General features: G+C 43.5%; 2 protein-coding genes across 2 annotated transcripts; one reads left to right on the top strand and one right to left on the bottom strand.

Annotated features, from left to right (window-relative positions):
• Positions 1-645: 645 nt before the first annotated feature.
• On the bottom strand, positions 646-8257 carry LOC124020277 (protein lifeguard 4-like). Its single transcript, XM_046335622.1, has 8 exons — positions 8124-8257; positions 6854-7110; positions 6492-6600; positions 5519-5624; positions 4685-4718; positions 3762-3879; positions 1780-1825; positions 646-753 (listed from the first exon to the last, which is right to left on the bottom strand). Exons 2-8 carry the CDS (start codon positions 6945-6947, stop codon positions 661-663), a joined length of 600 nt encoding a protein of 199 aa, XP_046191578.1. The 5' UTR covers positions 6948-7110; positions 8124-8257; the 3' UTR covers positions 646-660.
• LOC124020278 (beta-2-microglobulin-like) lies at positions 8040-12566 on the top strand. The gene is made up of 4 exons (XM_046335623.1): positions 8040-8441; positions 9426-9698; positions 11643-11678; positions 11800-12566. Exons 1-3 carry the CDS (start codon positions 8378-8380, stop codon positions 11654-11656), a joined length of 351 nt encoding a protein of 116 aa, XP_046191579.1. The 5' UTR covers positions 8040-8377; the 3' UTR covers positions 11657-11678; positions 11800-12566.
• Positions 12567-23223: the final 10657 nt, after the last annotated feature.

Below are 23223 nucleotides of genomic sequence, written 5' to 3'. Positions count from 1 at the left end.
TACACCAAAACAACCTTATGTAATCCGTATGCCTGAATATTCAGAAAGGAATCATTCACTGAGCGAGCTGCCCACAATTAAATAGGATGTTTTGTTGTTTGTTTTACATTCAGAATAATAAACAGAATAAGAACAAAAACAGAAGTCCAAAACACAGCCAGATCCAAAATGCTTAAAAAACAAAATGGCACCGGTTATAATATAATATTATCTCCAGGGGTTAAACTTAGACCACGGGTTAATGTTTCACAATCACTGGAAGGATCTACAGCAGGGTTGGCTATCAGAGATGGAGGGCAAATCAGTTTTTAATTCATGGAGGTGAATCGATAAATGCCCATTTTCTTTTCTATGAGGATTTTATAAATAATTCCAAGAAAATGTTACTGGATTGAGAACTGAATCGATCCCATGTCACCCTGTGAGCCAAGCAGCTGATCACCTAAATCGGGGGCCAAGTCCCAAACCACACACTATTCTTCACTGTGCACTCACGTTCATACAGGGCCCTGGTCAAAACGTAGTGCACTAAATGAGGTAATAGAAGGTCAGTTTTCTTCATGGAGTCCAGCATGCGGAGGATGTGCAGGAAGAGGTTAACGATGTCCAGGTACAGGTTAATGGAGGCCAGGACGTGCTCCTCAGGGGACAGCTGGTGCATCAGGAGGTGGGTGTCGAGATGATGAAGCCACAGAACAACAGAGCTCCCGCACCAGCAAACAGCAGCTCCACTGTGTCGTTCTGGAAGAAGAGCTGGGGGGGAGGAGAGGAGGAGGAGACTCAGATTAAACTGTGGATAGATGGATTGACTGATGGATAGATTAAGGATGTCTGAATGGACAGATGATAGATGGATTGATTGATGGATAGATTAAGGATGTCTGAATGGACGGATGATAGATGGATGATTGATGGATAGATTAAGGATGTCTGAATGGACGGATGATAGATGGATGATTGATGGATAGATTAAGGATGTCTGAATGGACAGATGATAGATGGATGACTGATTGACGGATAGATTAAGGATGTCTGGATGGACGGATGATAGATGGATGATTGACGGATAGATTAAGGATGTCTGAATGGACGGATGATAGATGGATGACTGACTGACAAGGCGTTAATGAGGAATGACTACTTATAAGAAAAATAATGCAAAATTAGGAGATAATGGATATTGAAAAGAGTGGTAATGACCTACCTCTACCACGTAGTAACCACCTCTACCACGTAGTAACCACCTCTACCACGTAGTAACCACCTCTACCACGTAGTAACCACCTCTACCACAGTAACCACCTCTACCACGTAGTAACCACCTCTACCACGTAGTAACCACCTCTACCACGTAGTAACCACCTCTACCACGTAGTAACCACCTCTACCACGTAGTAACCACCTCTACCACGTAGTAACCACCTCTACCACGTAGTAACCACCTCTACCACGTAGTAACCACCTCTACCACGTAGTAACCACCTCTACCACGTAGTAACCACCTCTACCACGTAGTAACCACCTCTACCACGTAGTAACCACCTCTACCACGTAGTAACCACCTCTACCACGTAGTAACCACCTCTACCACGTAGTAACCACCTCTACCACGTAGTAACCACCTCTACCACAGTAACCACCTCTACCATAGTAACCACCTCTACCATAGTAACCACCTCTACCATAGTAACCACTACCTGAAACCACCTCTACTGTAGTAACCTGAAGGAAAACAGAATTTTAACAGGTAACAGAAACTGTAAAACGGACATAACTCACCTTCATGAAACCAGCGATGATCAGGATCCACAGGCAGGAGAACAGTCTGGAACACAGTGAAGATTCAGATTCTGTTCAACCAGCAGGTACCCTAATACACTCTGGCTGTAGTTGACAACCATACAGTTGTGGGTGAAGCTTTATCAAGGAGGGGTGTTAGTGGCTCCTGTGGACGTTGTCATCAAGACAGCACTAACAAACCTGAGACCATGCTTAGTGTTTAGAAATAACCTCTGAAAACACATAGGTAATATATCTGTAACAGCTATAATAAATAGGTAATATATCTGTAACAGCTATAATAAATAGGTAATATATCTGTAACAGCTATAATAAATAGGTAATATATCTGTAACAGCTATAATAAATAGGTAATATATCTGTAACAGCTATAATAAATAGGTAATATATCTGTAACAGCTATAATAAATAGGTAATATATCTGTAACAGCTATAATAAATAGGTAATATATCTGTAACAGCTATAATAAATAGGTAATATATCTGTAGCAGCTATAATAAATAGGTAATATATCTGTAACAGCTATAATAAATAGGTAATATATCTGTAACAGCTATAATAAATAGGTAATATATCTGTAACAGCTATAATAAATAGGTAATATATCTGTAACAGCTATAATAAATAGGTAATATATCTGTAACAGCTATAATAAATAGGTAATATATCTGTAACAGCTATAATAAATAGGTAATATATCTGTAACAGCTATAATAAATAGGTAATATATCTGTAACAGTGTAACAGCTATAATAAATAGGTTATATATCTGTAACAGCTATAATAAATAGGTAATATATCTGCAACAGTGTAACAGCTATAATAAATAGGTAATATATCTGTAACAGCTATAATAAATAGGTAATATATCTGTAACAGGTATAATAAATAGGTAATATATCTGTAACAGGTATAATATATAGATAATATATATGTAACAGCTATAATAAATAGGTAATATATCTGTAACAGGTATAATAAATAGATAATATATCTGTAACAGCTATAATAAATAGGTAATATATCTGTAACAGGTATAATAAATAGGTAATATATCTGTAACAGCTATAATAAATAGGTAATATATCTGTAACAGCTATAATAAATAGATAATATATATGTAACAGCTATAATAAATAGGTAATATATCTGTAACAGCTATAATAAATAGGTAATATATCTGTAACAGTGTAACAGCTATAATAAATAGGTAATATATCTGTAACAGTGTAACAGCTATAATAAATAGGTAATATATCTGTAACAGTGTAACAGCTATAATAAATAGGTAATATATCTGCAACAGTGTAACAGCTATAATAAATAGGTAATATATCTGTAACAGCTATAATAAATAGATAATATATATGTAACAGCTATAATAAATAGGTAATATATCTGTAACAGTGTAACAGCTATAATAAATAGGTAATATATCTGTAACAGTGTAACAGCTATAATAAATAGGTAATATATCTGTAACAGCTATAATAAATAGGTAATATATCTGTAACAGCTATAATAAATAGGTAATATATCTGTAACAGCTATAATAAATAGGTAATATATCTGTAACAGGTATAATAAATAGGTAATATATCTGTAACAGCTATAATAAATAGATAATATATATGTAACAGCTATAATAAATAGGTAATATATCTGTAACAGTGTAACAGCTATAATAAATAGGTAATATATCTGTAACAGTGTAACAGCTATAATAAATAGGTAATATATCTGTAACAGTGAAACAGCTATAATAAATAGGTAATATATCTGTAACAGTGTAGCAGCTATAATAAATAGGTAATATATATCTAACAGTGAGCAGCTAACAGGTAGGTTTGCATCAAAAATGGAACCCTGACCCTATTCCCTACATAGTGCACTACTGTTGAAAAAGAGGGTGCTATTTCAGACACAGCCAGGTGTATGAGAGGAGTTTAAGGCCTCTTACCCAGCTCCCAGTTTACTGAAGTCTCTCTTAGACTGGAAGGTGTAGGCAGTCAGCCCAAGGAACACAGCTGCTGTGAGGAAGAAGGCCTGGAGCACGATGGAATACTCATAGAAGGTCACTACAGAGACAACAACACAAACACATGCCTGTTTCACAATGTATAGGAGGGAACAAACAACGAGGACTGCGTCTGAAATTGAAACGTATTTCCTATAAAGGTCACTAATTAGTGCACCCTTTTCCCTACAAAGGGCACTAATTAGTGCACTCTATTCCTACAAAGGGCACTAATTAGTGCACTCTATTCCCTACAAAGGGCACTAATTAGTGCACCCTATTCCCTACAAAGGGCACTAATTAGTGCACCCTATTCCCTATAAAGGGCACTAATTAGTGCACAATATTCCCTATAAAGGGCACTAATTAGTGCACCCTATTCCCTATAAAGGGCACTAATTAGTGCACCCTATTCCCTATAAAGGGCACTAATTAGTGCACCTTATTCCCTACAAAGGGCACTAATTAGTGCACCCTATTCCCTACAAAGGGCACTAATTAGTGCACCTTATTCCCTACAAAGGGCACTAATTAGTGCACCCTATTCCCTACAAAGGGCACTAATTAGTGCACCTTATTCCCTATATAGTGAATAGGATACCATGTCAGATGCAGGCAGGAGTGAAGCCTGTGGTGTTGCTATGGAAACACAGTAGGGGGTCGATATTTCCTGAGGGGAATAATAAACTATGAATAATCATATTACTAATGAGGTCACAGGTGTCTCACAGTAGATTAACTAATTGACTATTTATTGAGACATGAATATAATTTATAATTTATATAGAAGCGGTGGATATTTTGAACTAAAAAGAAAAGAAAACTTCTCAAAAGATTAATCAACATCAAGCAAAGGCAGAACTCACCTGCGGTAGCAACAGAGACCGACTCCAACAGAGTCTGAAAGAGAGAAAGAAAACAATGTTCGCTGAAACAAACTCATTACATAGTGCACTACTTTTAACCAGGGCCACTATTCCCTATATAGTGCACTACTTTTAACCAGGGCCACTATTCCCTATATAGTGCACTACTTTTAACCAGGGCCACTATTCCCTATATAGTGCACTACTTTTAACCAGGGCCACTATTCCCTATATAGTGCACTACTTTTAACCAGGGCCACTATTCCCTATATAGTGCACTACTTTTAACCAGGGCCACTATTCCCTATATAGTGCACTACTTTTTAACCAGGGCCACTATTCCCTATATAGTGCACTACTTTTAACCAGGGCCACTATTCCCTATATAGTGCACTACTTTTAACCAGGGCCACTATTCCCTATATAGTGCACTACTTTTAACCAGGGCCACTATTCCCTATATAGTGCACTACTTTTAACCAGGGCCACTATTCCCTATATAGTGCACTACTTTTAACCAGGGCCACTATTCCCTATATAGTGCACTACTTTTAACCAGGGCCACTATTCCCTATATAGTGCACTACTTTTAACCAGGGCCACTATTCCCTATATAGTGCACTACTTTTAACCAGGGCCACTATTCCCTATATAGTGCACTACTTTTAACCAGGGCCACTATTCCATATATAGTGCACTACTTTTAACCAGGCCCACTATTCCTATATAGTGCACTACTTTCAACCAGAACCCTATGGGCCCTGGTCAAAAGTAGTGCACTATGTAGGGAATAGGGTGCCATTTGGGATACAATCTGTGCAAACCAGAACTTACGAATGCGGCAAGCAGGTACAGGTTAATGGGATGTTGATGTCTGTAGAAGGCCAGGGCAATGATCAACACCAGGGAGCCAATGGCTGACACCAACACAACCGCTGGACTGGAGGGGGTACAGAACCAATGAGAGAGTCAGAACCAAGCCAACCAGGCAGCGTGTTGGGACAGATTATACTATTGCACATCTGGTTGGACTCTTGTCCCTTGCATACTCCATTGAAAGTGCCATGAGGAGTCGACAACATGACAGAAACAGACTGACTCCCAGGCTGGAGAGATTAGAATAATCGGCATTTGATGTCATCGGGTAGCCAAAATACAAGTCTCCTTACAGTATATACATACAGGCACAATGCTGGTGTAAAGGGCTATTTGGGGGTGGAGGATTGGATATCATACCAATATCATTACCCAGGTAATAATTTGTGTTATGTTCCAACAGGAATCTGAACCAAAAACTTTGTAAAGTACAAGGATGCCAAACAAACAACGCATGCAAAGTATCATGATCAATTCCCTAGCTAACTAGCTGCCGAATAGGCATCAACTCACCACGCAGCTTATTCTTAATGTTTGTCCGTAGGCTACCAGAGAGAGGACAGATATTTTTTGGAATAAACGTGGCGAGTGAAAAACTTAATGAAATAGCCCACCCTCTCTACCCGGTATCTTATTCTGCCGCTATACAACTGTCTATGCGTTGTTTGTTGGCAACCATGTTATTTACGAAGGTATTTTTGGAACAGATTCCTGTTGGAACATAACACAAATTATACCCACCCTCATTACCCTTCTACCACAGTGTTTCCCAGATATGCCCATTGAATTACGCAGGCCTACTAATAGTTCACAATTTATGCAGGCCTACTAATAGTTCACAATTTATGCAGGCCTACTAATAGTTCACAATTTATGCAGGCCTACTAATAGTTCACAATTTATGCAGGCCTACTAATAGTTCACAATTTACCTTGAATGGACAAAGTCCTTGATGGTGTCACAGTACATGAAGAGAGCAGAGGTAGCAGTGGTCAGGATGATCTGAAGAGACAGGATGGTGTATACCTTGCGCAGGAAATCTTTTCCGGGGAGAGAATAAATAGATAAGACAGCGAAGTAGGCTCATTGAAAAATCATGATTTATTTAGTTACATTCTATAGCAGCAGATGTATTTGATTCGGTCGTTTAGTTAGTTGCCACCACGATAAATGTCACGTCGTTTATTTCATTTGGCAAGGCATGATCTAGACATATTGAAAAGATTGCTAGTTAGCAACCATCATCAGCTAGGCTAGCTAGGTAAATAGACTTTACAACGGGTCTTCTCTTACCCATCCGGATTTGCACACTCGCTGTCGCAACATTTGTTCCATAGTTGAAATCATCTTCAATTGAAGACCTGGGGTATTTTTCAGGTGTAGTCATCTTGATCCAGCTTTAATTCAGACTAAAATACTGTCTTGATGTTTTCTGTTTTGGGGCCGTTGCACAGCTGTTCCGGTTGACGTCGTGCGTCAGTTCGTCACTCCACTTCCGGCTTGGTTTGTACACGTTCGTCATGTGACATGGCTCGTGATTTCTGTGAAACCTGCAATAGCGCAACACACCACTAACTGTTGATAAAGGGTCTTTTTTTTCAGGGAACTATTAAAGCGGTTGAGTAGACAATGTTCAACTTTATGCTATAACTCAAAACAAAAACAAAAAAACATATTTAAAAGAGGTACGTGTATTGTGGTCTAGGGTGGTCTATGCCGCACGTCTACGGTGGCTGCCTGATATAAACTATCTTTCCACACTGTCATCCTCCCTCTGTTCAATAAAATCTGAAAATAGCATATAAATACACATATTTTTAAAGAGATACATGCATTGTAATATTGTATTATGGTTACACAACACAAGTAATGTTGTGTAACCATTCTAGCAACTTTTCACTCTACTCATACTCATATATTTGTGGTCCCGAGTGGCGCAGCAGTCTTAATGCACTGCATCTCAGTGCAAGAGGCGTCACTACAGTCCCTGGTTCGATTCGAGGCTGTAGCACATCCCATAGGGCTGCGCACAATTGACCCAGCGTCGTCCGGGGTTGGCCATCATTGTAAATAAGAATTTGTTCTTAACTGACTTGCCTAGTTAAATAAAAGTTAAATAAATACAAATACAATTAGATCAATGGAGACACAAAATATTGAAAAGGCCAAACAACTATTCTATTCTATTTTTTTTTTCTCAAAATGGATGCCTAGGTGAAATGACATTATGAAATCAAATTTCAAATCAAATGTATTTATAAAGCCCTTCTTACATCAGCTGATATCTTAAAGTACTGTACAGAAACCCAGCCTAAAACCCCAAACAGCAAGCAATGCAGGTGTAGAAGCACGGTGGCTAGGAAAAACTCCCTAGAAAGGCCAAAACCTAGGAAGAAACCTAGAGAGGAACCAGGCTATGAGGGGTGGCCAGTTCTCTTCTGGCTGTGCCGGATGGAGATTATAACAGAACATGGCCAAGATGTTAAAATGTTCATAAATGACCAGCATGGTCAAATAATAATATCTCACGACATACATCGAAATTGCTATTATGGTAACTCACCTGGATTTCAGGTTATTTGCAGACTATAGTCCTCCCTAATAAACTGTTTAACCTGTGCGGCTTTCTTTAGCCTAACAACAGAAATCTACCATTTTTGATTGGCTTTTAAAAACAGAGAGGAGGCGGTCCTGGAGAGCATTTATACGACTGTCTATTTCTATTACTTTCAGTTATTTCCACAGCCAGGCACAGGCAGACGGATCTTTCCATTCTCTATTTTATTTGAGGACGAATAATTCCGAATTACACCAAATATGAAGTCTATTCTGTCAATCGTTGTACTTGGGCTCATTTACAGCGCTGTGGAGGCCAAAGAATGTAAGTATCTTGTTTTATAAAATCAACGCAACGTTTGGAAATGCACGTCTTTATCGATTTCTTACCATCAGTTTGTTTGTACGCTGTTTATATTTTAGTTTTACGTTTTTTTACTAGGATATTTATTTAAATACCAAACGTATAACTTTTCTGTAGCTTTTTTTTGGTTTGTTTATTAAACACTGTTTCTTGTTAACCCTACATTGTCATGTCATGTGGGAGGAAGGACACCACAACTTCGAGCCCTAGCTAAATAATTTGCATGAACCTTTTGCCATTTTTGTCATTTTTCCTCAACTATTCGCTGGCATGCCTGTACATTTTTGTGAGAAGTGTGATGTTACATAATGTAAAGTTCATGTAATGTAAACCTAATGTAACGTTTTTAACCTGATCAAAATATAACGTTAAGTGATTGTTTCAGTGGATAGGTTATATTATAGCCTACCTGGTATAGGGCGACAATGACATGACGCCACATTTTGTTATGGCTGGTAATCCCCTCCAGATTTTACTTTCACTTTTAATGAAATGGCTGCTGTCTTTGGCGGACAGTATTGGCTCGAGCCATAATGAATGTCTGATCATTCACAGACCTTTGTCCCTAAGTGTACTTTACTTTAAAATAACTTTATTAAAATATATAGCCTATGTAACGGATGTGAAACGGCTAGCTTTGTTAGCGGTGGTGCGCGCTAAATAGCGTTTCAATCGGTGACGTCACTTGCTCAGCAAGGGCGGCGCTTTTGTGGAGCGATGGGTAACGATGCTGGGTGACTTTTGTTGATGTGTGCAGAGGGTCCCTGGTTCGCGCCCGGGTATGGGCGAGGGGACGGTCTAATGTTATACTGTTACACCTACCTGTGTGAAATGTAAAGGAATATATTTATGTATTCCGATACCTACAAATTGAATAATAAAACTTTTAAAACGAATGAAAACCTATGAATCTCCCTATGGCGTTTCTTTTCGCATTTCTACCAGCTCACCCCAAGGTGCAGGTGTACAGCCGTAACCCTGGCAACTTTGGCGATAAGAACACCCTGATCTGTCACGTGAGTGGCTTCCACCCCCCTGACATCAGCATCCAGCTCCTGAAGAACGGCGTGGAGATCCCCGACGCCAAGCAGACAGACCTGGCCTTCGAACAGGGATGGCAGTTCCACCTCACCAAGAGTGTTGGATTCACACCAGCCAGCGGAGAGGAGTACACCTGCAGAGTCCGTCACCTGAAGAATCTGAAGACCTACACCTGGGGTGAGTTACTAGTATAGTTAGAGGAGTACACCTGGGGTGAGTTACTAGTATAGTTAGAGGAGTACACCTGGGGTGAGTTACTAGTGTAGTTAGAGGAGTACACCTGGGGTGAGTTACTAGTGTAGTTAGAGGAGTACACCTGGGGTGAGTTACTAGTGTAGTTATAGGAGTACACCTGTTGAGTCCGTCACCTGAAGAATCTGAAGAGCTACACCTGGGGTGAGTTACTAGTGTAGTTAGAGGAGTACACCTGGAGTGAGTTAGTAGTGTAGTTAATAGTTAGAGGAGTACACCTGGGGTGAGTTACTAGTATAGTTAGAGGAGTACACCTGGGGTGAGTTACTAGTATAGTTAGAGGAGTACACCTGGGGTGAGTTACTAGTATAGTTAGAGGAGTACACCTGGGGTGAGTTACTAGTGTAGTTAGAGGAGTACACCTGGGGTGAGTTACTAGTGTAGTTAGTAGTTAGAGGAGTACACCTGGGGTGAGTTACTAGTATAGTTAGAGGAGTACACCTGGGGTGAGTTACTAGTGTAGTTAGAGGAGTACACCTGGGGTGAGTTACTAGTGTAGTTAGAGGAGTACACCTGTTGAGTCCGTCACCTGAAGAATCTGAAGAGCTACACCTGGGGTGAGTTACTAGTGTAGTTAGAGGAGTACACCTGGGGTGAGTTACTAGTGTAGTTAGAGGAGTATACCTGGAGTGAGTTAGTAGTGTAGTTAATAGTTAGAGGAGTATACACCTGGGGTGAGTTACTAGTATAGTTAGAGGAGTACACCTGGGGTGAGTTACTAGTATAGTTAGAGGAGTACACCTGGGGTGAGTTACTAGTGTAGTTAGAGGAGTACACCTGGGGTGAGTTACTAGTGTAGTTAGAGGAGTACACCTGGGGTGAGTTACTAGTGTAGTTAGTAGTTAGAGGAGTACACCTGGGGTGAGTTACTAGTATAGTTAGAGGAGTACACCTGGGGTGAGTTACTAGTGTAGTTAGAGGAGTACACCTGGGGTGAGTTACTAGTGTAGTTAGTAGTTAGAGGAGTACACCTGGGGTGAGTTACTGGTTTAGTTAGTAGTTAGAGGAGTACACCTGGGGTGAGTTACTAGTGTAGTTAGAGGAGTACACCTGGGGTGAGTTACTAGTGTAGTTAGAGGAGTACACCTGGGGTGAGTTACTAGTATAGTTAGAGGAGTACACCTGGGGTGAGTTACTAGTGTAGTTAGAGGAGTACACCTGGGGTGAGTTACTAGTGTAGTTAGTAGTTAGAGGAGTACACCTGGGGTGAGTTACTGGTTTAGTTAGTAGTTAGAGGAGTACACCTGGGGTGAGTTACTAGTGTAGTTAGAGGAGTACACCTGGGGTGAGTTACTAGTGTAGTTAGAGGAGTACACCTGGGGTGAGTTACTAGTGTAGTTAGAGGAGTACACCTGCAGAGTCCGTCACCTGAAGAATATGAAGAGCTACACCTGGGGTGAGTTACTAGTGTAGTTAGAGGAGTACACCTGGGGTGAGTTACTAGTGTAGTTAGAGGAGTACACCTGGGGTGAGTTACTAGTGTAGTTAGAGGAGTACACCTGAGGTGAGTTACTAGTGTAGTTAGAGGAGTATACCTGGGGTGAGTTACTAGTGTAGTTAATAGTTAGAGGAGTATACCTGGGGTGAGTTACTAGTGTAGTTAGAGGAGTACACCTAGTGTAGTTAGAGGAGTACACCTGGGGTGAGTTACTAGTGTAGTTAGTAGTTAGAGGAGTACACCTGGGGTGAGTTACAGGAGTTGTTTCTGGACAGGGCCCTGGAGAGCTAGGTTCATTATGTGGTCATTGATTTAGATACCAGTTGATGAGCCATTAGTTACAGTAAGAGACTGATTTCATGTAGACATGTAGTTTGTGGAAGTCTGTAAAACAATAACAATGCTGTCTCTGTTGTTGTTGTGTTCTCCAGAGGCAGATATGTAAGGATCTGGAGCAGGACATAATGGTAGGTATTCAGATGAATTTATGTATATTTATTTGTTGAAACCGTAGCTAATTACATGAACTGTAGCTAACTAGATTAAAACAGAATTAAACTTCATATCTTTACCCTTCTTTCTTAACAGGCAGACATTCCATCTGTGCTTGTCCAATCCGTGCCAGCCTTGAACTAGAGCTGAGATGACAAACTTGGGTTTTTGTTTTCGTTTTCTGGTAACACTTTGTGCGCCGGTGCCAGTTTCAAGGGTTTTGAAATTGACAATCATTACTAAAACACTTACACACAAAATTGTTAAGATTTTTTTTTTTTTGTGGGGGGGGCAAGATATTTTTAATTGACAAATGGCACAGCTTCTGATGAACATTCTCAAAGTCACTTCTTTCAAAAACAATAAAGGCTTTTATCAAGTACTTTATTTTTAGATTTTAAAAAACAAAAACTTTAATTTCCTTTAAATTGGTACCATTAGATTTGAACACTTTTTCTCATAAATAAATAAACAAACTCCATAACTTGCACTATTTGACTGTGGTTTTAGCTATAAGCAACAGTGTGTAATGTAAAGTCTGATATTTGATCAGCATTTTATTTTTTTAAACCCTAATTATTTCAGAGGAAGCCCATGGGATATGCATTTGTGTGACCTGTAAATATCAACGTTCATTTTGGTTTGAAGTCATTTATCAATATAACATCTCATCTTCTGTCTATCCTTCAACATTCCTGACCAATTATCAACAGTAATAAATGGGGTCTTTTTACAGGCACATTTTGCCAAGTAGAGAACTGTATTTACATTACTTAAAAAATAAAAAGATATGTTCTGTCTTTCGGTGTATTATACAACACTTTTCTGTTCAGTTTGATTAAATAAATAAATGGTAAACTATTGACACTGGACAACTATTTGACTAAATATTTTTAAGTTAAAGAAATACAAAATCATTGTGACCAAAAAATGTGCGCTTTTTTGTCATGCAGGTGAAAGAGGACCCAAAAGCGACTTAACAGAAACAGCGTTTATTTAAGTCCAAACAGGGAATAACAGAAATCCTCTAGTCTGTAGAGGGGAATAACTGGAGAAGCGGCCACAGACTGCAGGTCGCTTCGGGTAGGCGCAGGCCGTAGTAGACAGAGACACCTGCTCACACGCAGCATCTGATGAAGGCAAAAAACACGACAGGACAGGGCGATACACAATCACAGCAAAAACACGACAGGACAGGGCGAAACGCAATCACAGCATGGTGAATACTAAACAAGGAACCGACGGGACAGGAACGGAACACAAAGGAATAAATAGGGACTCTAATCAGGGGAAAGGATCGGGAACAGGTGTGGGAAGACTAAATGATGATTAGGGGAATAGGAACAGCTGGGAGCAGGAACGGAACGATAGAGAGAAGAGAGAGCGAGAGAGGGGGAGGGGGAGAGAGAGGGATAGAAAGAGGGAAAGAACCCAATAAGACCAGCAGAGGGAAACGAACAGAATGGGGAGCACAGGGACAAGACATGATAATAAATGACAAACATGACAGTACCCCCACTCACCGAGCGCTCCTGGCGCACTCGAGGAGGAATCCTGGCGGCAACGGAGGAAATCATCGATGAGTGAACGGTCCAGCACGTCCCGAGACGGAACCCAACTCCTCTCCTCAGGACCGTAACCCTCCCAATCCACTAAGTATTGGTGACCCCGTCCCCGAGAACGCATGTCCATGATCTTATGTACCTTGTAAATAGGTGCGCTCTCGACAAGGACGGGAGGGGGAGGGAAGACGAACGGGGGTGCGAAGAAAGGGCTTAACACAGGAGACATGGAAGACAGGATGGACGCGACGAAGATGTCGCGGAAGAAGCAGTCGCACAGCGACAGGATTGACGACCTGGGAGACACGGAACGGACCAATGAACCGCGGAGTCAACTTACGAGAAGCTGTCGTAAGAGGAAGGTTGCGAGTGGAAAGCCACACTCTCTGGCCGCAACAATACCTTGGACTCTTAATCCTGCGTTTATTGGCGGCTCTCACAGTCTTCCCCGCAGACAAAGGCAGACCGGTAGTGAAGCCTAAGGCGATGTGAGACCATGGTCGAGAAGGAATGGGAGCGGTCTGAGACGACCGGCAGGAGGAGAGTTACCCGACTTAGTCTGCGCGCAGTCCGAACAAGCAGCCACGAAACGGCGCGTGTCACGCTCCTGAGTCGGCCACCAAAAGCGCTGGCGAATAGACGCAAGAGTGCCTCGAACACCGGGATGACCAGCTAACTTGGCAGAGTGAGCCCACTGAAGAACAGCCAGACGAGTGGAAACAGGAACGAAAAGGAGGTTACTAGGACAAGCGCGCGGCGACGCAGTGTGCGTGAGTGCTTGCTTAACCTGTCTTTCAATTCCCCAGACTGTTAACCCGACAACACGCCCATAAGGAAGAATCCCCTCGGGATCAGTAGAAGCCACAGAAGAACTAAACAGACGGGATAAGGCATCAGGCTTGGTGTTCTTGCTACCCGGACGGTAAGAAATCACAAACTCGAAACGAGCGAAAAACAACGCCCAACGAGCTTGACGGGCATTAAGTCGTTTGGCAGAACGGATGTACTCAAGGTTCTTATGGTCTGTCCAAACGACAAAAGGAACGGTCGCCCTCCAACCACTGTCGCCATTCGCCTAGGGCTAAGCGGATGGCGAGCAGTTCACGGTTACCCACATCATAGTTGCGCTCAGATGGCGACAGGCGATGAGAAAATAAGCGCAAGGATGAACCTTATCGTCAGACTGGAAGCGCTGGGATAGAATGGCTCCCACGCCTACCTCTGAAGGCCAACCTCGACAATGAATTGTCTAGTGACGTCAGGAGTAACGAGGATAGGAGCGGACGTAAAACGTTCTTTTAGAAGATCAAAAGCTCCCTGGGCGGAACCGGACCACTTAAAACACGTCTTGACAGAAGTAAGAGCTGTGAGAGGAGCAGCAACTTGACCGAAATTACGAATGAAACGCCGATAGAAATTAGCGAAACCTAAAAAGCGCTGCAACTCGACACGTGACCTTGGAACGGGCCAATCACTGACAGCTTGACCTTAGCGGAATCCATCTGAATGCCTTCAGCGGAAATAACGGAACCGAGAAAAGTAACGGAGGAGACATGAAAAGAGCACTTCTCAGCCTTTACGTAGAGACAATTCTCTAAAAGGCGCTGTAGAACACGTCGAACGTGCTGAACATGAATCTCGAGTGACGGAGAAAAATCAGGATATCGTCAAGATAGACAAAAACAAAGATGTTCAGCATGTCTCTCAGAACATCATTAACTAATGCCTGAAAAACAGCTGGCGCATTGGCGAGACCGAACGGCAGAACCCGGTACTCAAAATGCCCTAACGGAGTGTTAAACGCCGTTTTCCACTCGTCCCCTCTCTGATGCGCACGAGATGGTAAGCGTTACGAAGGTCCAACTTAGTAAAGCACCTGGCTCCCTGCAGAATCTCGAAGGCTGATGACATAAGGGGAAGCGGATAACGATTCTTAACCGTTATGTCATTCAGCCTCGATAATCCACGCAGGGGCGCAGAGTACCGTCCTTCTTCTTAACAAAAAGAACCCCGCCCCGGCCGGAGAAGAAGAAGGCACTATGGTACCGGCGCCAAGAGACACAGACAAATAATCCTCGAGAGCCTTACGTTCGGGAGCCGACAGAGAGTATAGTCTACCTCGAGGAGGAGTGGTCCCCGGAAGGAGATCAATACTACAATCATACGACCGGTGAGGAGGAAGGGAGTTGGCTCGGGACCGACTGAAGACCGTGCGCAGATCATGATATTCCTCCGGCACTCCTGTCAAATCGCCAGGTTCCTCCTGAGAAGTAGGGACAGAAGAAACGGGAGGGATGGCAGACATTAAACACTTCACATGACAAGAAACGTTCCAGGATAGGATAGAATTACTAGACCAATTAATAGAAGGATTATGACATACTAGCCAGGGATGACCCAAAACAACAGGTGTAAACGGTGAACGGAAAATCAAAAAAGAAATAGTCTCACTGTGGTTACCAGATACTGTGAGAGTTAAAGGTAGTGTCTCAAATTTGATACTGGGAAGATGACTACCATCTAAGGCAAACATGGGCGTAGGCTTGTCTAACGGTCTGAAAGGAATGTTATGTTTCCGAACCCATGCTTCGTCCATGAAACAACCCTCAGCCCCAGAGTCAATCAAGGCACTGCATGTAGCACCCGAACCGGTCCAGCGTAGATGGACCGACATAGTAGTACAAGATCTAGATGAAGAGACCTGAGTAGTAGCGCTCACCAGTAGCCCTCCGCTTACTGATGGGCTCTGGCCTCTTACTGGACATGAATTAACAAAATGTCCAGCAACTCCGCAATAGAGGCACAGGCGGTTGGTGATCCTCCGTTCCCTCTCCTTAGTCGAGATGCGAATCCCTCCCAGCTGCATGGGCTCAGTCTCAAAGCCAGAGGAGGGAGATGGTTGCGATGCGGAGCAGGGAAACACCGTTGATGCGAGCTCTCTTCCACGAGCCCGGTGACGAAGATCTACCCGTCGTTCTATGCGGATGGCGAGAGCAATCAAAGAGTCCACATCTGAAGGAACCTCCCGGGAGAGAATCTCATCCTTAACCACTGCGTGAGTCCCTCCAGAAAACGAGCGAGCAGCGCCGGCTCGTTCCACTCACTAGAGGCAGCAAGAGTGCGAAACTCAATAGAATAATCCGTTATGGACCGTTCACCTTGGCATAAGGAAGCCAGGGCCCTAGAAGCCTCCCTACCAAAAACTGAACGGTCAAAAACCCGAATCATCTCCTCTTTAAAGTTCTGGAACTTGTTAGAGCAATCAGCCCTTGCCTCCCAGATAGCTGTGCCCCATTCTCGAGCCCGGCCAGTAAGGAGTGAAATGACGTAAGCAACCCGAGCTCTCTCTAGAGTATGTGTTGGGTTGGAGAGAGAACACAATCTCACACTGCGTGAGAAAGGAGCGGCACTCAGTGGGCTGCCCGGAGTAGCAAGGTGGGTTATTAACCCTAGGTTCTGGAGGCTCGGCAGGCCAGGAAGTAACAGGTGGCACGAGACGTAGACTCTGGAACTGTCCAGAGAGGTCGGAAACCTGAGCGGCCAGGTTCTCCACGGCATGGCGAGCAGCAGACAATTCCTGCTCGTGTCTGCCGAGCATGGCTCCTTGGATCTTGACGGCAGTGTAACGAGCGTCTGAAGTCGCTGGGTCCATTCCTTGGTCGGTTCCTTCTGTCATGCAGGTGAAAGAGGACCCAAAAGCGACTTAACAGAAACAGCGTTTATTTAAGTCCAAACAGGGAATAACAGAAATCCTCTAGTCTGTAGAGGGGAATAACTGGAGAAGCGGCCACAGACTGCAGGTCGCTTCGGGTAGGCGCAGGCCGTAGTAGACAGAGACACCTGCTCACACGCAGCATCTGATGAAGGCAAAAAACACGACAGGACAGGGCGATACACAATCACAGCAAAAACACGACAGGACAGGGCGAAACGCAATCACAGCATGGTGAATACTAAACAAGGAACCGACGGGACAGGAACGGAACACAAAGGAATAAATAGGGACTCTAATCAGGGGAAAGGATCGGGAACAGGTGTGGGAAGACTAAATGATGATTAGGGGAATAGGAACAGCTGGGAGCAGGAACGGAACGATAGAGAGAAGAGAGAGCGAGAGAGTGAGAGGGGGAGGGGGAGAGAGAGGGATAGAAAGAGGGAAAGAACCCAATAAGACCAGCAGAGGGAAACGAACAGAATGGGGAGCACAGGGACAAGACATGATAATAAATGACAAACATGACATTTTTATGATATTTCTTGATTAAATGTCTCTTAACTGTAAGAACTTGTTGTGATCGACTCAGTCATGTTCAAACGTCCGTTTTGATAAGTTATATTAATCATTCAATCGGTAATGTACTTGTAATAAGCTACTCACATTGCCAAGGCAGGTAGGCAATGCGTGCAGAGCTGTAGTCTACAGCATTATAATGGGTGATGATACCATGTTGACATATCAGATCATACACTATACTTTATTACCATACTTTGTCTCAATGCAATGCATGTCCAGCATTGTAACTGGTAAAAGGAAGATTGCGTCAACTTTGTAACAGACTGCCATGGCTAGAAGGGATACAGCTTTTGTCAACTTTGTAACAGACTGCCATGGCTAGAAGGGATACAGCTTTTGTCAACTTTGTAACAGACTGCCATGGCTAGAAGGGATACAGCTTTTGTCAACTTTGTAACAGACTGCCATGGCTAGAAGGGATACAGCTTTTGTCAACTTTGTAACAGACTGCCATGGCTAGAAGGGATACAGCTTTTGTCAACTTTGTAACAGACTGCCATGGCTAGAAGGGATACAGCTTTTGTCAACTTTGTAACAGACTGCCATGGCTAGAAGGGATACAGCTTTTGTCAACTTTGTAACAGACTGCCATGGCTAGAAGGGATACAGCTTTTGTCAACTTTGTAACAAACTGCCATGGCTAGAAGGGATACAGCTTTTGTCAAATTCATGTTTTTTTCTTCTTTTGCATTTCAGCAAACCCTTTTCCAAACCTTATCCAAATTCTCCTAACCTGCTATAAAAAGTCAATTCTCACGTTCATTTCACAAAAGCTGTTTCTCTTCTAAGCCCTGTAACCTTTTGGGTCTCAATTTAAGGTTAGGCACAAAGTTAATAGCAACTGTGGTTACGGTTGGGTTTAAAATCAGATAAATGGGTGGGGTTTAGCCATAATTATTACTTTGTGGCTGTATTAACTAGCGACGACCCTGGATCAACCTAGAGAAACATCGAGAGGTGAAGCCTGCATAGCAACTGTGAAGTACGATTTTCAATTGGCGCATTAATCGAAGTGGGTGCGGCTTCACTACATATCACGAAGAATATATATTTTGCTTGCTTTCAGACACCGGCTGCAAAGTCTGTTTTGTTTGTCGCAGTTTTATATTTTTTTCAGCCTTGGAAAGAAATCATAAACTGTTTTGTCCGTGATCGCTTTCTGCGTCTTCCTGGGGTTCATAAACGCAAAATGTAGGAGGATAAGAGTTATCACTTTGTCATAATTATTGAAGGGATTGTCTTTGTCACCCATGACCTTCGTGAAAACAGTTAGATATTTCCTTAACATTGTTTTAAGGAAACAATAAACAAAGTATTAGGCAGCTATTATTACTTGATATAATATTGAATGTGATGTTTACTATTAGTGCCCATATACGCATGTAAGTAGCACACTGAGCTCGAGCTGTTTTGCAAGGAGGAATGGGAAAAATTTCAGTCTCTCAATGTGCAAAACTGATAGAGACATACCCCAAGCGATTTACAGCTGTAATCGCAGCAAAAGTTGGCGCTACAAAGTATTAACTTAAGGGGGCTGAATAATTTTGCACGCCCAATTTTTCAGTTTTTGATTTGATAAAAAAGTTTGAAATATCCAATAAATGTCGTTCCACTTCATGATTGTGTCCCACTTGTTGTTGATTCTTCACAAAAAATACAGTTTTATATCTTTATGTTTGAAGCCTGAAATGTGGCAAAAGGTCGCAAAGTTCAAGGGGGCCGAATACTTTCGCAAGGCACTGTATATGCATTGAATAACATTCTTAAATAGCAAAAAAAAGTCTAAAAATAAATCGTAAGGTTTTTGAAGTGTTTGTTTTAGATCTATATGTCATTTAACCCCTTATTTTTGTAGGCACAAAGCTACCTCCATACTTCCATTCGTTTGTATGTGTTGAAGAGTCATGACACCTAGGTGCAAAACGTGTTTGTGAGAGTCTTCCCTTTCTATAGAGGGGTCATAATAGTTTACCGAGGTAAAGACAGTTTCAAGTTGGATATTCAACGGCTATTCGCGATTTCAAACCTCAATAGCTTTCAAACCACTTGAGCCACAGACTCCAAATAAGTGTCATGATGTTGGAAAACATTGCAGCACAACATTGCACAGGTCTTATTTTCACGATTTTGACATGAATTCGCTTTCCAAAGCGAATAAACATGTGGAAATGTGAACAAAATGTTGTAGTCCTCGTTAGTTAGGGAGCGTAAACAAAGTACAAACTTTTTTTTACATTTGTATTTCAATATCTCCTTGGTCATACGACCTACTGACTTCAGAATGTCCACAGGGATGGAGAGTGAGCTGGTGAGGTAGACTGGACAGGGATGGAGAGTGAGCTGGTGAGGTAGACTGGACAATATATATATACTGAACAGGGATGGAGAGTTAGCTGGTGAGGTAGGCTGGTCAATACATATACTGAACAGGGATGGAGAGTGAGCTGGTGAGGTAGACTGGACAGGGATGGAGAGTGAGCTGGTGAGGTAGACTGGACAATATATATACTGAACAGGGATGGAGAGTGAGCTGGTGAGGTAGACTGGACAGGGATGGAGAGTGAGCTGGTGAGGTAGACTGGACAGGGATGGAGAGTGAGCTGGTGAGGTAGACTGAACAGGGATGGAGAGTGAGCTGGTGAGGTAGACTGGACAGGGATGGAGAGTGAGCTGGTGAGGTAGACTGGACAATATATATACTGAACAGGGATGGAGAGTGAGCTGGTGAGGTAGACTGGACAGGGATGGAGAGTGAGCTGGTGAGGTAGACTGGACAGGGATGGAGAGTGAGCTGGTGAGGTAGACTGGACAGGGATGGAGAGTGAGCTGGTGAGGTAGACTGGACAGGGATGGAGAGTGAGCTGGTGAGGTAGACTGGACAGGGATGGAGAGTGAGCTGGTGAGGTAGACTGGACAGGGATGGAGAGTGAGCTGGTGAGGTAGACTGGACAGGGATGGAGAGTGAGCTGGTGAGGTAGACTGGACAATATATATACTGAACAGGGATGGAGAGTGAGCTGGTGAGGTAGACTGGACAATATATATACTGAACAGGGATGGAGAGTGAGCTGGTGAGGTAGACTGGACAGGGATGGAGAGTGAGCTGGTGAGGTAGACTGGACAGGGATGGAGAGTGAGCTGGTGAGGTAGACTGGACAATATATATACTGAACAGGGATGGAGAGTGAGCTGGTGAGGTAGACTGGACAGGGATGGAGAGTGAGCTGGTGAGGTAGACTGGACAGGGATGGAGAGTGAGCTGGTGAGGTAGACTGGACAGGGATGGAGAGTGAGCTGGTGAGGTAGACTGGACAATATATATACTGAACAGGGATGGAGAGTGAGCTGGTGAGGTAGACTGGACAATATATATACTGAACAGGGATGGAGAGTGAGCTGGTGAGGTAGACTGGACAGGGATGGAGAGTGAGCTGGTGAGGTAGACTGGACAGGGATGGAGAGTGAGCTGGTGAGGTAGACTGGACAATATATATACTGAACAGGGATGGAGAGTGAGCTGGTGAGGTAGACTGGACAGGGATGGAGAGTGAGCTGGTGAGGTAGACTGGACAGGGATGGAGAGTGAGCTGGTGAGGTAGACTGGACAGGGATGGAGAGTGAGCTGGTGAGGTAGACTGGACAGGGATGGAGAGTGAGCTGGTGAGGTAGACTGGACAATATATATACTGAACAGGGATGGAGAGTGAGCTGGTGAGGTAGACTGGACAATATATATACTGAACAGGGATGGAGAGTGAGCTGGTGAGGTAGACTGGACAGGGATGGAGAGTGAGCTGGTGAGGTAGACTGGACAGGGATGGAGAGTGAGCTGGTGAGGTAGACTGGACAATATATATACTGAACAGGGATGGAGAGTGAGCTGGTGAGGTAGACTGGACAGGGATGGAGAGTGAGCTGGTGAGGTAGACTGGACAGGGATGGAGAGTGAGCTGGTGAGGTAGACTGGACAGGGATGGAGAGTGAGCTGGTGAGGTAGACTGGACAATATATATATACTGAACAGGGATGGAGAGTGAGCTGGTGAGGTAGACTGGACAATATATATACTGAACAGGGATGGAGAGTGAGCTGGTGAGGTAGACTGGACAGGGATGGAGAGTGAGCTGGTGAGGTAGACTGGACAGGGATGGAGAGTGAGCTGGTGAGGTAGACTGGACAATATATATACTGAACAGGGATGGAGAGTGAGCTGGTGAGGTAGACTGGACAGGGATGGAGAGTGAGCTGGTGAGGTAGACTGGACAGGGATGGAGAGTGAGCTGGTGAGGTAGACTGGACAGGGATGGAGAGTGAGCTGGTGAGGTAGACTGGACAATATATATACTGAACAGGGATGGAGAGTGAGCTGGTGAGGTAGACTGGACAGGGATGGAGAGTGAGCTGGTGAGGTAGACTAGACAGGGATGGAGAGTGAGCTGGTGAGGTAGACTAGACAGGGATGGAGAGTGAGCTGGTGAGGTAGACTGGACAATACATATACTGGACAGGGATGGAGAGTGAGCTGGTGAGGTAGACTGGTCAATATATATACTGGACAGGGATGGAGAGTGAGCTGGTGAGGTAGACTGGACAATACATATACTGGACAGGGATGGAGAGTGAGCTGGTGAGGTAGACTGGACAGGGATGGAGAGTGAGCTGGTGAGGTAAACTGGACAGGGATGGAGAGTGAGCTGGTGAGGTAGACTGGACAGGGATGGAGAGTGAGCTGGTGAGGTAGACTGGACAGGGATGGAGAGTGAGCTGGTGAGGTAGACTGGACAATACATATACTGAACAGGGATGGAGAGTGAGCTGGTGAGGTAGACTGGACAGGGATGGAGAGTGAGCTGGTGAGGTAGACTGGACAGGGATGGAGAGTGAGCTGTTGAGGTAGACTGGACAATATATATACTGAACAGGGATGGAGAGTGAGCTGGTGAGGTAGACTGGACAGGGATGGAGAGTGAGCTGGTGAGGTAGACTGGACAATATATATACTGAACAGGGATGGAGAGTGAGCTGGTGAGGTAGACTGGACAGGGATGGAGAGTGAGCTGGTGAGGTAGACTGGACAATATATATACTGAACAGGGATGGAGAGTGAGCTGGTGAGGTAGACTGGACAGGGATGGAGAGTGAGCTGGTGAGGTAGACTGGACAGGGATGGAGAGTGAGCTGGTGAGGTAGACTGGACAATATATATACTGAACAGGGATGGAGAGTGAGCTGGTGAGGTAGACTGGACAGGGATGGAGAGTGAGCTGGTGAGGTAGACTGGACAATATATATACTGAACAGGGATGGAGAGTGAGCTGGTGAGGTAGACTGGACAGGGATGGAGAGTGAGCTGGTGAGGTAGACTGGACAATATATATACTGAACAGGGATGGAGAGTGAGCTGGATTCCACCAGCCAGCGGAGAGGAGTACACCTGCAGAGTCCGACACCTGAAGAATCTGAAGACCTACACCTGGGGTGAGTTACTAGTGTAGTTAGAGGAGTACACCTGGGGTGAGTTACTAGTGTAGTTAGAGGAGTACACCTGGGGTGAGTTACTAGTGTATTTAGAGGAGTACACCTCGGGTGAGCTACTAGTGTAGTTAGAGGAGTACACCTGGGGTGAGTTACTAGTGTAGTTAGAGGAGTACACCTGGGGTGAGT

The sequence above is a fragment of the Oncorhynchus gorbuscha genome, unplaced genomic scaffold (assembly GCF_021184085.1).
Source record: "Oncorhynchus gorbuscha isolate QuinsamMale2020 ecotype Even-year unplaced genomic scaffold, OgorEven_v1.0 Un_scaffold_797, whole genome shotgun sequence".
Taxonomy (NCBI): domain Eukaryota; kingdom Metazoa; phylum Chordata; class Actinopteri; order Salmoniformes; family Salmonidae; genus Oncorhynchus; species Oncorhynchus gorbuscha.
Note: the sequence above shows the minus strand (reverse complement) of the source record. Positions and strands in the feature narration are given on the sequence as shown.